The 15936-nt window shown below is 47.3% G+C and overlaps 1 protein-coding gene across 1 annotated transcript; it reads left to right on the top strand.

Moving 5' to 3' along the window:
- Window positions 1–4543: 4543 nt before the first annotated feature.
- Window positions 4544–5445, top strand: LOC125548129. The gene is made up of 2 exons (XM_048711807.1): window positions 4544–5120; window positions 5221–5445. Exons 1-2 carry the CDS (start codon window positions 4599–4601, stop codon window positions 5326–5328), a joined length of 630 nt encoding a protein of 209 aa, XP_048567764.1. The 5' UTR covers window positions 4544–4598; the 3' UTR covers window positions 5329–5445.
- Window positions 5446–15936: the final 10491 nt, after the last annotated feature.

Below are 15936 nucleotides of genomic sequence, written 5' to 3'. Positions count from 1 at the left end.
ACGCTTAAGGTTTCGATGACAGTTATATTATGAGTTTATGAGTTTTGATGTACCGAAGGAGTTCGGAGTCCCGGATGAGATCGGGGACATGACGAGGAGTCTCGAAATGGTCGAGACGTAAAGATCGATATATTGGACGACTATATTCGGACATCGGAAAGGTTCCGAGTGGTTCGGGTATTTTTCGGAGTACCGGGGAGTTACGGGAATACGGGGGAGAAGTATGGGCCTTATTGGGCCATACGGGAAAGAGGCTGCCTAGGGCAGGCCGCGCGCCCCCCAAGGCCTAGTCCGAATTGGACTAGGGGGAGGTGCGCCCCTCCTTCCTTCACTCCCCTTCCTTGTTTCCTACTCCTACTACATGGAAGGACTCCTAGTTGGACTAGGAAAGGGGGAATCCTACTCCCGGTGGGAGTAGGACTCCCCTAGGGCGCGCCATAGAGAGGGCCGGCCCTCCCCTCCTCCACTCCTTTATATACGGGGGCAGGGGCACCCCATAGACACACAAGTTGATCTTCGTGATCGTTCCTTAGCCGTGTGCGGTGCCCCCCTCCACGATATTACACCTCGGTTATATTGTAGCGGTGCTTAGGCGAAGCCCTGCGACGGTTGAACATCAAGATCGTCACCATGCCGTCGTGCTGACGGAACTCTTCCCCGAAGCTTTGCTGGATCGGAGCCCAGGGAGCGTCATCGAGCTGAACGTGTGCCAAGAACTCGGAGGTGCCGGAGTAACGGTGCTTGGATCGGTTGAACCGGGAAGACGTACGACTACTTCCTCTATGTTGCGTCAACGCTTCCGCTTCGGTCTACGAGGGTACGTAGACAACACTCTCCCCTCTCGTTGCTATGCATCACCATGATCTTGCCTGTGCGTAGGAATTTTTTTGAAATTACTACAAAACCCAACATGACCTAGACACCCTCCCCTAGGACACCATCTTAAAACGAGAAGCATTCAAAGGATAGTATCATCCACTCGACTACAAGGAATTCCACTCGGAAGATTCAAAGTCACTCGACCACAACAGTTATCACTTGACAGACAGAAGACCTAAAGTCACTCTACACGACAACGGTCGGACGTTTACTTCGTAGACTTAATAGGCATTTATGTCACTTAATTGCTAGCGTTACCAGTAACGCCCCCTCTTGATGTACCTTACACCCCTTGTAACGTGGGCTGGCTGGGGTCCTGGCGCACTCTATATAAGCCACCCCCTCCACTGGCACAAGGGTTGGCACATCCTGTAAACACACGCATACAAATCCAGTCGACCGCCTCTGGGCACCGAGACGTAAGGCTGTTACTTCCTCCGCGAAGGGCCTAAACTCGTAAAACTCGTGTGTACAACTTCGCCATAGCTAGGATCTTGCCTCCTCATACCTATCCCCCATTCTACTGTCAGTCTTAGATCCACGACACCCGGTACTCTGAAACTCATCCGAAACGATCCGAACCATTCCGGTGTCTGAGTGTAACCTTCCAATATATGAATCTTTATGTATCGACCATTTCGAGACTCCTCGTCATGTCTGTGATCTCATTCGGGACTCCGAACAACCTTCGGTCATCAAATCACATAACTCATAATACAAATCGTCATCGAACGTTAAGCGTGCGGACCCTACGGGTTCGAGAACTATGTAGACATGACCGAAACACATCTCCGGTCAATAACCAATAGCGGAACCTGGATGCTCATATTGGCTCCTACATATTCTACGAAGATCTTTATCGGCCAAACCGCATAACAACATACGTTGTTCCCTTTGTCATCGATATGTTACTTGCCCGAGATTCGATCGTCGGTATTATCATACCTAGTTCAATCTCATTACCGGCAAGTCTCTTTACTCGTTCCGCAATGCATCATCCTATAACTAACTCATTAGTCATATTGCTTGCAAGGCTCATAGTGATGTGCATTACCGAGAGGGCCCGGAGATACCTCTCCGACATTCGGAGTGAAAAATCCTAATCTCGATCTATGCCAACTCAACAAACACCATTGGAGATACCTGTAGAGCATCTTTATAATCACCCAGTTACGTTGTGACGTTTGATAGCACACTAAGGGCTTCTTTGATTCAAAGGATTCTCAAAGGAATTTTGGAGGATTCTAATCCTTAGGAATTTTTCCTATCTTGGTTGTTTGATTTGAAGAATTGTAAACCATAGGAATTTTTCCATAGGATTCATTTACATTAGATTTCATAGGAAACATCCCATCCACTCAAACTTGTTTGAAAGAATCCTGCATTTTTTCTATGCACAATCAAACACTCGTACAATCCTATAGGATTCAAGACGACATTCCACTCTAATCCCATGTTTTTCCTATTCCCGCGTTTTGGAAATCCTACGAATCAAAGAGGCCCTAAGTGTTTCTCTGGTATTCGGGAGTTGCATAATTTCATAGTCATAGGAACATGCATAAGTCATGAAGAAAGAAATAGCAATAAACTAAACGATCATAGTGCTGAGCTAACGGATGAGTCTTGTCCATCACATCATTCTCTAATGATGTGATCCCGTTCATCAAATGACAACACATGTCTATGACTAGAAAACTTAACCATCTTTGATTAATGAGCTAGTCAAGTAGAGGCAAACTAGGGACACTCTGTTTGTCTATGTATTCACACATATACTAAGTTTCCAGTTAATACAATTGTAGCATGAATAATAAACATTTATCATAAGGAAATATAAATAACAACTTTATTATTGCCTCTAGGGAATATTTCCTTCAGTAGGGCACCGGACGGGTGACGTGTCGTTTGAGCTTTTTTATGGAGGTGCCCTGCTCCTCCAAAGGTGTGTGTGTGTTTGCTTGGAGGGTAGCGACAAACTGTCTTTCCACTTGGACAAATAAACATTCTCGTAATCTTGAAATGTCTAACCTTTGCCCTGTGGGTGCACCACCAAATCAGAGGACACTTTCCGTGCTCTCTATAGATGCCCCCTCCGAGCGGTCTCCCTATGGCAGTCAATGGCGAAGCAGTGGAACATCCCAGACGTCCGGCGGCTAGTGCACATAAGACTGGAGTGGCTTCTCCATGTGCTCGCTGACCTGCCGGAGGAGGAGCGCATGTACATGCTCATGACGATTTGGCGCTGCTGGCACGTAAGGAATGAGATCGTCCACGACAAACGGCCACCACTAGTGGAGGCCTCGACAAGGTTCCTGTCTAGCTATATCAGCTCCTTGCTGGCCCTTCAGGCAGACCCTCTTGGCGATCATGTGAAAGGGAAGACGGTGGCCGGCCCCAGGTCAGGAGGAAACCATTATCGTATGTGTACCATGCAAAGGAGCATTCACCAAGATGGGAGGTACCGCCAGCAGGCTGGGCAGCGCTTAACATTGACGGTTCCTTCTGTGGCAAGGACGGGAGTGCTGGGGCGAGTATGGTTCTTCACGATGAACATGGAGCTATCATCTTCTCTTCTAGCCGAGAGTTACGACAGTGTGCGTCATCACTGGAGTCTGAACTTGCAGCATGTATGGAGGGCATTTCCCTAGCCTCCCAATGGTCTGCACTACCAATTGTTGTTCAAACGGACTGCCTAGATGTGGCCAAGCTGATCAAGGAAGGTGGAGTAAACAGGTATGAGCACCTGATGATGGTTTGTGAGATCACTAAGCTTCTATAAGAACGTGGGGAATATCTAGTCAAGCATGTAAGGAGAGAACAAAACGTTGTTAGCCATTACTCATTTAGCAAACTATGGTAGATTAAAAAAACACACTGCAGTGTGGCTTTGATCTGGTCCGGACGAGGTACCGGACCTATGTAATGCAGATTTGGGTGCTGCTTGATGAATGAACACCCCCTCTTGTACCTCAGTCTCTCCTCTCACACTCTCTTTACCCGACAAAAGCTAGAACTTAGTGTGCCATGTCATGCACGTATTGCTGTGTATTCATTTGACAAATTAATTGTCATCTTGAGGTTGAGACGAACGACAGATTCTTGTACAGCCAAGCGGCACTGATCTGCACTAGTAAGCAGTGCTGGCGTAGCCGCGGCGCCATGCCGCGCAGACCACACGCGTCTCGGCTCCCTTACGCACGGCACGGGACGGCACGATCGACGGATCGAGTATGCGTCGCGTAGCGCGTGCTTTACACGGCCACGCACGTTACGAAATAATACGTACTAGCTAGGAAGAGCTCTGCACTGCGCATGCTGGTGGTTGTGCCGGCGCCGGCGAGGGAGCCGCGAGGAAAAAACGCCCGGCGCCCGCTTTGGCTCGCGTTTCTTCCTTGTGCACGATCGGGACCTGCAACGACTCGACGCGTGATGTAACATCGGAAGAAGGCCACGCGAAGCTTCTCCAAAAGCTGCCGTTTGTGTCGCTACTCGCTGCTGCCACTCTCAGTAATGACTTTGGGAGAGGCAGGCGCCGCCCGGCGTCAAGTGGCCGATTCATCTTCGCGCTGGGTGATCTACGTCCAACGGACGCACGTACCACTAGTCTTCTTTTCCCACATTGCTCGCACCTAGTGCTCGTCTATAAATACACTCATTGTCTAAGCTCAATTCGTGCTAGATCACTGCCCCCGGCAGACCACCTGACCCGGCCGCTCGAGATGGCCGCCAGAAGGCACGCCGGGAGCAGCTCCGGTCCCACTTCGGCCAACCTAAGCATGAAGCTGCTGGTGGAGGTGGACAGGCGCGGCACGCCCAGGCGCGTGGTGTACGCCGAGGCCGGCAAGGACGTCGTCGACTTCCTCCTCACCTTCCTCACCTTGCCGATCGGCACGGTCGTCAAGCTGCTCAGGAGGAACTCCATGCCCATGGTAGGCTGCGTCGGCAACCTGTACGGCAGCGTCGAGGAGCTCCCCGACGACTTCATCTGCCACAGGGACGCCAGGGCCGCCAAGGACACCCTGCTCAGGCCCGCCGGCGGCAGGCTTCCCCTGCTCACGAACGCGGGGTCGTCGTCGTCCAGCACCGGCGGCTTTGTGAGGGCGGGCGTGACCTACGAGGTCATGGACGACCTCGAGATTGCTCCCAGGTCTAACGTCGATTTCATCACCAACCTCAACAGATATGGTATCAGGGACATCGGCTGTCTCCAGAGGAAGACTGTCCGAGTTGGCGACACCGAGGTAATTCACGAAGAAACTATCTATACTCCTTTTGTAAAAGAAAAAAAGTTGAACTAATCTGATGGAGGTGAATTATTGGGTGTGGTTTGTGGGTTTGCAGGGTCTCCAGATACTGAGGGCGTCACTCAAGTCGAAGACGGTCCTCACCGACGTCTTCCTTCGGACGAACACTCCGAGTCCGAGTCCGAGGGCCTTAACCGCAGGGTGAAGTGTCCTTGCCGTGTCATCCTTGTGGTGCGTGCATGTGTGTCTTTGGTCATATCGTTCGTGTTGGTCACTGGTTCACGGCTCACATACTATGAATAAAGGCAAGGAATTATCATGAGGTGTCTCTTCATTAATTAGATGATTTTTTAACAAATCTCAGTCACACCAACTATGTCTATCCTTCTCTCCGGGTCACACAATATAGTAGTGCAATTGATTATAGTACTAGCAAGATGCCCGTATATTGCACGGAACATCAAGATGCATTTTTTTTACAAAACGTCTATTGTGACTGACCCATGCAGAAGTAATGCCATGTGTAAAAACTAATTATATCTTGAGAATTTTATCGGAAAAATGGTATCTCGACCATTTCAACAAAAATAAAAGATGAGAGATAAGGTGAGGAGGAGTGGGGCGTGGTGATGACTGGTGATCGGACTAGGCGGAGGCATGGGGATGGACGGCGCCGGCAGGCGGCAGCGGCCACCATGCTAGATTGTTCTAGAAACATCCTTTTTTAATTGCTCAACAATGAGGTTGTGGAAGATAAGGATGAACGAGGCAAGGCCTTATCTGTGAATGTGAAGAGAGGTGTGGGTATCTTTTGTAAAGTTGTCATAGTTTGCTTTTTATCCGTCAGATATAGATTGGACGGTCTATATTACAAGATGACAGATACATCATCATCATCAACTCAATTTTTTATAAGAGTAGAGATTATGCAATTTTAGTGTAAGATCTCAATCAGATCATTGGTAATAAAGGATGCCTTTGAGATTTGTTTTTGAAAGAACGAGTGGCAGGAAAATGACACTCTCCGGGAACATCCGGCCTTGTATCACATTGTACGTGATAGGAATAATACTTTTACGCAAATACTCAACTCTTTTCCCGCCGGATACATCTTTTACGTGGCCGTTGGTCGGCCCTTTTCTTGTGTCATGAAAATATTTTTTCTATCTTGTTTGGATTAGATTAATCTGACATAAAAATGAGATGTGTTTCATTGAAATCTAACTACAGACCAATTATAACACTTATCTGTAATACTATTAAAGGAGAATCGAACGTCGTGATGGTTCGCCCTCCCTCCTATCGCTAGCTATCGATACATCCTCCCACCCATGTCACCCCATCTAATTATTATTTTTTCCAAGTTAACCAGCAGTAAGTAAACAAGGGAACCGACCGGTTAATCAATCCCAGCTCGAAACAAGAACAAAAACTGTCGTCACACACGTCGCACATCCCAACCCCTCGCCCCCGATCTCATCGCCGCCCCTTGTGCTCGCCTCCGCGGAACCCACACATGATCCTCTGCGGGTGCCGTAAGGGTCTAGAGGATTGGGATGCCTCCCATCCCGTGCCTTCCGCTTGCCGTGGAAGAGAGAGAGGGAGGGAGATACATGAGAGGCAGGAGTGCGGCGGCGGTTCTGGGCTTCTGGCCGATCTCGTGCTTTCCCCTCGCTCCCGATCCATTCTCCTCGACTGGTGCCATCACAATCGTCCCATTGCCTCGACTCCTCCAATCACTCTCCTCGAACAGTTGGGTGTGTTGAATCTGCGGCACCGGAGTAGTCATGCAGCGCGTGGCCGGGGACGAAGGAGAGGCGAATGGAATAGGTGTCAAATAGGTGGGTCGCCGGTTCCAACGCAGTGTGAACGCGGTGGAGACGTACACGAGGTGGGAACACACGCGGGTCCTTGGGGGAGCAGTGGCGTGGGAGGCGAGATCTCCCTCTTGAGCCGCCGTGGGAGGCAGAGGCGGCGGGATGGGATCAGGGGCGCAGGCAACAAAACTGTCTATCCGGGCTAAGTAAACGGCGAGAGAGAGGACCGTCCACGGCCGAGTAACGAGATGGATCATGCGGCGGACGCTTTCCGGACGGACCTGATGACCATCACGCGATACCTGCTGAAGGAGCAGAGCAGGCACCCGGAGTCGCGCGACGACTTCACCATCCTCCTCTCCCACATCGTCCTTGGCTGCAAGTTCGTCGCCACTCAACAAGGCCGGCCAAGCTAAGCTCATCGGTCTCTCAGTTCAGAGCAACGTCCAGGCAAGCGCTTGTTTCCTCTCTTCATCAAAGTTGTTCTTCCGTGAGAATGGTGCTATGATGATGATTGCCTGTTTTCTTTGCCGTGGGTTCTTCAGGTGGAGGAGCAGAAAGAAGTTGGACGTGCTCTCCCAACGAGGTGTTGGTCAATGCCCTTGTCAGCAGTGGCCGCACCTTATGACTCTTCTCTCATCTCGGTTCTTTTGATTTTTGAACAAGATCGTTGCTTCTATTCTGTTTTGTGACACTGCTCTGCGAACGACGTCATATATGCAGTGCGTTCTTGTGTCCAAGGAGGACGAGGAGGCTTCATACTTGGACCGAAAGCTCCATGGGAAGTGTGTAAAAAACCTCCATATGCTCTGCTCACAAACTTGATATGGTCGAGCAATTTTACTTCTGCTGTTTCTGATGAAGTGTACGTGTGGCTCTTCATTTCCCATCAGGTACTGTGTCTGCTTTGATCCCCTGGATGGCTCCTCCAACATCGACTGCGGCATGCCCATCGGAATGGTATGCGCACAAGTAATTTCACCACTTAAAAGGTTTAACGGAACACACAATTAATAAGAAGTTGGAGTCACTATCTGACTTGATTTGATTGTCGGGCACATGGATAAAACATGATAGTCCACTTGTTCCGGAAGAGACAAAAGGAGTCTGCCCCCCTCCTCCTCTCGCGCGACCGCGTCGTCCCCGCGGGCGACCGGCCGTGCTCCGGCGCCCCCTCCTCTAGAGCCCCCCCTTCCCTCCCTCCCCGCCGCCGTCGCCGGCACCCGCGGCCGGGTCTGGCCCCTGGGTCGCTGGCGGCGGCCTCTAGCCCTTCCCTTCTCGGTGCTCCCCGGCGCGGGGTGGTGTGCGCCGGGAGGTGCTCTTCGGCAGCGGCGGTCCGACGTGGCGGCAGAGAACCTGGCGCGGCGTGGGTGAACGACTGGGCGACGGCGTCGCCGTTGGCGGCGGGGTGGCGCGGCGGCGCGGCTTGAACCAGCCCTCTCGGCCCAGATCTAGGCCCTTCGGGCCCCATCTGGGTTTGGGAGGGCCGACGGCGGGTCGGGCCGGCGGCGTGGCCTCCAGGAGGCGGGAGAGGGGCGTTGGCGGCTGGGAGCGGGTGGCGCAGGTGCCGGCTTGCTGCAGCATGGCTGGTGGGGCTTTGCGGGCCCGTTGCGGGCCTGGCCGGGCCAGGGGTGGCCTGGTGTGCCCTGCTGCCACGTCCGGACGGCGACCGCGACGTCACCGGGGGCTCGGGCCTCCCGCGCGTCGGCGGGGGAGGTGGTTCCCTCCCGCTTGGCTTCGGTGTGGTTCCTCCCGTCGCTTGGGCTTCTTTCCGGTCTCCTTGGCCTCGTGGTGGTGTTCGCAGCGGGGCGGCGTGGATGTGTCCAAGACCGTGGTGGCGCGTGCTTGCGGGTGGCAAGATGGTTGGATGGCCCCGGTTCGAGTGGGTAGCGGTGCTTGGGGGTGCGGGAGAAATCTCTGCCGGTTCATCCGGCTCCGACGCGGTGACACCTGAGGATGCCATCATTCCTTCCTGAAGGGCGTCGGCGCTACCCATCCCCAGCTCCCCTCCGTATGCCGGGGGAAACCCTAGGACATGTCCGGGCAGCAGCGTCGTTGACGTCGCATTCCTTCTTGGAGGTGCTGCTTGGTATGCGACGGTCCGGTGCCATGGCGTGTGGTGGGACAAAGATGGAGGGCGCTGCGGTGGCGGATCATATGTGCTTGCCGAGCTGCCGTTGTTGGCTTTTATTTCTTCTTCTTTTTCCCTTTTGGGCGTGTTGTGCCGTTCGCCCCGGCAGTTACCCTGTGATCGGTCTCTGGTGCTTTATAATATAAAGCGGGGGAAACCCTTTTTCGGTAAAACATGATAGCACATCAGGAGAGGCGATTTCAAAAGGAGCATGAACCGCTGCATACCAGGGCAGTGAGTGTGTATTCCTGATGGGTGTTGGTGTGATTGTTGTGTTATTCTGAATTTAGGCATATTACTGTGTGTCTTGTGTCTGATTCAGTCCGTCATTGAATAATCATATGACAATGGAGGTGCTCGACTCAAGGCAGAGGTACTCAAATTTGATCACTTTGTTGTAGAATCATGGTGCTAATTAAATAATCTCTTGACTGATTTTGAATCTTTGCCAATAGTTCAACATCTTTTTTTATCACAAGGTCTAAAAGGTATCATTTAAAATGTGCAGATGATCATTAGGTGTCAAACCCACGTCCCCTTTGTCATCTTCTAGATGAACTGCGTTATAGAAAGTGGAAAATTGTTGCTTGTTATGTTGATATGCAAACTACCAAATTGGGAAATTTTCGATGATGATGAAACTACATTGTAAAAAAGTGAATCATATTAGGAATGTCTCCCAACCCTCAAATTGCTGCTTGTTATATTGATCTGCAGACTACCAAATTGAAAAAAATTTCAATCATGATATGATTCTGAGAATTGATGTATGGTTGCAGATGGCTACCAAACTGTAAAATTATCAAGACAAGTATATGCATACCAATAATGATTACTTTCTTTTTCAAATGGTTCCTGCCGTGGGCATGACCAGTGCGTGTGTATAAATTAGTATCATGTTGCCTGCACATTGAATTTATAACTCTTTTTTCTAAATAATGTGTCATATTTTGATTCCTGTCAAAATGACCATTGCTATTTGCTTTGACATCTTGTATGTTGCTTATGCTGATAATAATTTTATTTTTCTTGGGAATTGATTATGCTCTAGAAGGGTACATTAAGAGCATGTAAACTTCTATGATAATGAAAGTGCCACATAGACTAATTTATTCTGGTAGTGTACTGCCTTTTATGCATTCATCAGAGCTATTCCACAATTTTGCCGCTTCTGTTGCATCACTAATCAAAGCCCCATTTGCGTGGGAAGCTGATTTTTGCCTTTTATGTTATAATTTTGCCTTTTATGCTTGACGACTACTTCCTGAAGGTTGATGTCCGCTTCTGTTGCATCACTAATCAAAGCCCCATTTGCGTGGGAAGCTGATTTTTTTTTGTTAGATTGCCAATGAGACGCTTCGATCGGAGAAAAGAAACCGGATGCACACACACATTTACATATTTCATGTGATGGTAGTATGTCGTCGTAGTTTTCGTCGTAGTATGTCGTCATAGTTTTCTGATTTTGTTGATCCGTGGCAACGCACGCGCATTCAGCTAGTGGCAATATAAGCAGTCATATGGACCTTTCACTTGAATGTTTGATGAAATTTATGGAGGTAAAGGCACAAAACGTTGCAATTGCCTTGATCAATTATAACGTATATGGCTATTCAGCACACTTGGGAAAAATAAAACGAAGAAAATAACTGCACATGTACTACCGTGACACCCATTCATTTTATTTTCCTTTGCTTTTTCTTTGTTTCCTTTTCCGTTTTCGTTGGTTTTCTGCGGTTTTCTTTGTTTCCCTTTGTTGTTTTTCTTTATTTTCATATGACTTCTTTGGGTTTTTTCTCAGTTTTCACTGTTTTTTTTCTTTGGGTTTCTTTTTTTGGTTTTCTTTGTTTTTCTTGTTTCTTTTGGGGTTTTTACTATTCCATTCTATTGCATTGGTTTTCATCGATTTTCCTTTTTTTCCGGCTTTCGCTGGATTTCTTCTTTTTCTTCGTTTCTTCATCAATTTTTACTGCTTACTTTTTTGTTTAACACATGCCAACTTTTTTAGTACTCCCTCCGTTTCTTTTGAGTCTGCATATAAGGTTTGGTCAAATTCAAACTTTGTTTAGTTTGACTAACTTTATATTAAAAAATAACACCATTCACAATATAAAATTAATATTATCAGATGCACCATGAAATGTATTTTCATACTCTATAGTTTTAATATTATACATGTTTACATTTTTTTATATAACTTTGGTCAAACTTTGTGTAGTTTGACTTTGACCAAATTTTATACGCGGAGTAAAAAGAAACGGATGGAGTACATACATTTTTAGTGTAAACTACACGTTGAACATTTTTCAAATACACGATGTATATATATATATATATTCTTAAAGTAAAATACATTAGACGTCCTAAAAGTATTTCAAGTGTGTCAAGCATGTCCTAAAAGTTTGAAATGATTCAAAGCGGGTCTGAAATGTGTGTATGTTGTTAACCGCGGGTCCTAAAAGTATTTCAAGTATGTCAACTAGGTCCGAAAAGTCGTTGGTAAAGTATACATCTAGGACCCGTGGTGAATGATTTCAAACTTTTAGGATCTACTTGACACACTTGAAATACTTTTAGAACCTCTAGCGTATTTACTCTTTTTCTTAAATAGAAGTTTCCAAGACTTCTTTGAATACATGGTCAATATTTTTCAAATACACGGTGAACATTTTTATAGTGGCAATAAAAAAATCACACACAATGTACATTTTTCTTATACATCAGGAAAAATATATGCGTTTAGTATTTCCTAAATACAGAATTGAAATTTTAAAATATATGTTTTTATGTCTACTTTTATTCAATGTATGTTGCACATCCTTTTTATACACCAGGAACATCTTTTAAATACATGATCATCATTTTTCCGTACTAATTGTATATTTTTGCATATATTTTCCTTATACATGAGAAATATTTTTCCTATACACATTTAACATTTTTCAAATGGTTTATTATATTTGATTAAGATATTTAGAGGTATGATTAACTTCTTTCAAACACACTGTATATTTTTGTCAGGGGAAATTGCAAAAAATGAGGTGTGTGAACATGGCTGAAGCCTCAGCACTCAAATTTGATCTTTCCCTTGCGCAAAGGGTGGATTGCAATTAACTCATTATTATTTGTGATAATTTAGTGGTCGTTGACACCATAAAGAATGGAGGACGATCTGCAGGAGCGGTGGTGATAGCTTTTGATGATTGTTATTATTTTGCTTGTGATTTCCTATCTCTAGTTTCAGACATTAATTTAATAGAGAAGCAAATAATATTGCTCGTGAGTTTGCTAGGCCGGGCCTATCTGCATTTATGATGTTAGCCTCAACAAATGGCATGACAAAGAGGGACAATTGCATCACCAACAGCTTTAGCGATGAGTCCAACATCCCGAGGATCTTGCAGCGACTAAATTTTGCGACATCCCGAGGTGCTAGCTCTTCAGTTGATAATGTTAGCCCATGATACTTGGATGGAGAGATAGTGACAAGTCTCATTGTGGATGATATCTTTGAAGAGTTTGATGGTCATCTCTATTTCTAAAGGAGGAGTCTGTGGTTGTGATGGTAGGTCATGGTACGTCATGTTGGGGAACGCAGTATTTCAAAATTTTCCTACGATCACGCAAGATCTATCTAGGAGATGCATAGCAACGAGAGGGGAGAGTGTGTCTACGTACCCTCGTAGACCGAAAGAGGAAGCGTTTAGTAATGCGGTTGATGTAGTCAAACGTCTTCCTGATCCAACCGATCCAAGTACCGAACGTATGGCACCTCCGCATTCAGCAAGCTGGATGACGTCCCTCGAGCTCTTGATCCAGTTGTGGCTGAAGGAGAGTTCCATCAGCACGACGGCGTTGTGACGGTGATGATGAAGTTACCGGCACAGGGCTTTGCCTAAGTACTATGATGATATAACCGAGGTGTGTAACTGTGGAGGGGGGCACCGCACACGGCTAAGACAAATCTTGGAGTGCCTTTGGGGTGCCCCCTGCCCACATATATAAAGGAGGGAGGAGGAGGAGGCCGGCCTAGGAGGGGTGCGCCTATAGGGGGAGTCCAACTAGGATTCCCAATCCTAGTTGGAGTCCCCTTCCTTTCCCAAGAGGGGAGAGAGGGAAGGAGTAGGAGAGGGAGAAGGAAAGAGAGGGGGACGCCGCCCCTCCCTAGTCCAATTCGGACTTGCCATGGGGGGGGGCAACCCTTGAGGCCCTTCTCTCCTTTTGTGTATGGCCCATTAAGGCCCACTACTTCCCCCGGCGAATTCCTGTAACTCTCTGGTACTTCGAAAAATACTCGAATCACTTGGAACCTTTCCGATGTCCGAATATAGCCTTCCAATATATCGATCTTTACATATCGACCATTTGGAGACTCCTCGTCATGTCTGTGATCTCATCTGGGACTCCGAACAACCTTTGATACATCAAATCACATAACTCATAATACAAATGTCATCGAACGTTAAGCGTGCGGACCCTATAGGTTCGAGAACTGTGTAGACATGACCGAGACACATCTCCGGTCAATAACCAATAGTGGAACCTGGATGCTCATATTGGCTCCTACATATTTTATGAAGATCTTTATCGGTCAAACCGCATAACAACATACGTTGTTCCCTTTGTCATCGGTATGTTACTTGCCCGAGATTCGATCATCGGTATCATCATACCTAGTTCAATCTCATTACTGGCAAGTCTCTTTACTCGTTTCGCAATGCAACATCCCGCAACTAACTCATTAGTCACATTGCTTGCAAGGCTTATAGTGATGTGCATTACCGAGAGGGCCCAGAGATACCTCTCCGATCAAGATGGGAATGGGCCGGGTCGGCCCGCTGGGTCACTGACCCGACCCAAAATCTCGAGGCCAATGGGCCAGGCGGGTTGGCCTTAAGCAATAGATGGGTCAGTGGAGCCGGCACCGTCTGACCCGATGGATCACACGGGTCGACCCAGATGAGAGCTACGCCCTTAGTCCATCTATGCGGCCGCCCTCGACCAATCTCTTTCGCCGTCGGCCGCCCCCGACCGTCTCTGCCACCGGCCTCCCACGACTGTCTCTACCGCCGCCAGGCCCCGACCCCGGCCGTCTCTGCTGCCGCCGGCGTTCCTCCCGCTGGTGCGCCTCAAGCTCGCCGTCCTGGTCACCGTCTAGCTCTCCATCCCAGTCGCCAAGCACAGGTAGCTGGCTAGCTGGAGCGCCTGTGCAATTTCTTGCGTCCTGTACTCCTGTTCGGCTGTAGCTGTGTAGCAGCGGCTGTGCAATTTCTTGCTAGCTAGGATTAGTAGCTAGGATTTATGTTGATTTCTTGCGTCTTGCACACGTAGCTGCAGTGGCTGTGCACATGTTATTTTCTGCAAAATTGATTAGTAGCTAGGATTTGTGTTTGAAGTTGAGATTGCTTAAATCTGCAGAAGTGATTGTGGAGAATTCCCTTGTATAGTTCTCTGATTGAGATGAATCTTCCATATTGAGAGTTGATCCATATGTATGATTGTGTACATTCAGTTTTTGTATGGTTGTGCATCAGTGTAATGTTGTGTGTAATTCTAGCTGAATTTTGGGTTGACCCTGGGGTACCCAATGGGCCAGCGAGGCCACGGGATTTAGTCAGAATGGGTCGACCCGTGGCCCCTTGAAATTGTCCTTGAGGCCACGGGCCAGGTCCGGGCCTGCCCATTCCCATTTTGACTCTCCAACAATCGGAGTGGCAAATCCTAATCTCGATCTATGCCAACTCAACAAACAACATTAGAGACACCCGTAGAGCATCTTTATAATCACCCAATTACGTTGTGACGTTTGATAGCACACAGGGTGTTCCTCCGGTATTCGGGAGTTGCATAATCTCATAGTCAGAGGAACATGCATAAGTCATGATGAAAGCAATAGCAATAAAACTAAACGATCATTTATGCTAAGCTAACAGATGGGTCTTGTCCATCACATCATTCTCTAATGATGTCATCCCGTTCATCAAATGACAACACATGTCTATGGTCAGGAAACTTAACCATCTTTGATTAACGAGCTAGTCAACCAGAGGCATACTAGGGACACTCTGTTTTGTCTATGTATTCACACATGTACTAAGTTTCTGGTTAATACAATTCTAGCATGAATAATAAACATTTATCATGATATGAGGAAATATAAATAACAACTTTATTATTGCCTCTAGGGTATATTTACTTCAGTCTCCCACTTGCACTAGAGTCAATAATCTAGTTAACATCGCCATGTGATTTAACACCAATAGTTCATATCTTTATGTGATTAGTTCACATCTCCATGTGACTAATGTGATGAATAGAATTGTATCGAGAGAGACAAGGGAACAAATGATTCGAACAACCCTTTATTGATGATGAATGAGCACTTATATACAATGGGAATAGTTGCCTCGGAGGGACACGATGGTCTGTAGAGATGCCATTCCAGGAACCGTCGTGACGGTTGCTGGAAGTGTGCAACCGCACATCTAGGAAGGAGCGGGGATTATTCCCTAATAACCACAAGAGTTATTTAGTTTTAACACTCCCCTAATCACCGCTTGATTGCATAGTAGTCCATCATCTGATAAAGTCTCCTCCAAAAACCCTGTAGGAAAAATATGAGGAGTAGTGTAGTATATGCTGGTAAAACTCCTTCAAAACTAGTGGGAAAATAAGGAGAAAATGATCCAACATATAATGATTATTGCCTCCGTAACTCGATATGAAGTATATCCACAAAATTAGGAGGACAATAAATATGTCGTATATACTTTCCTAAAAAACCCAGTGGGGAAAACAGAAAGTATGACATATGATCTCATGTTGATATTACCTCATTAAAAACCTTTATGAGAACCTGTAAAGT

Source organism: Triticum urartu, chromosome 3 (genome assembly GCF_003073215.2).
Source record: "Triticum urartu cultivar G1812 chromosome 3, Tu2.1, whole genome shotgun sequence".
Lineage (NCBI taxonomy): Eukaryota > Viridiplantae > Streptophyta > Magnoliopsida > Poales > Poaceae > Triticum > Triticum urartu.
Note: the sequence above shows the minus strand (reverse complement) of the source record. Positions and strands in the feature narration are given on the sequence as shown.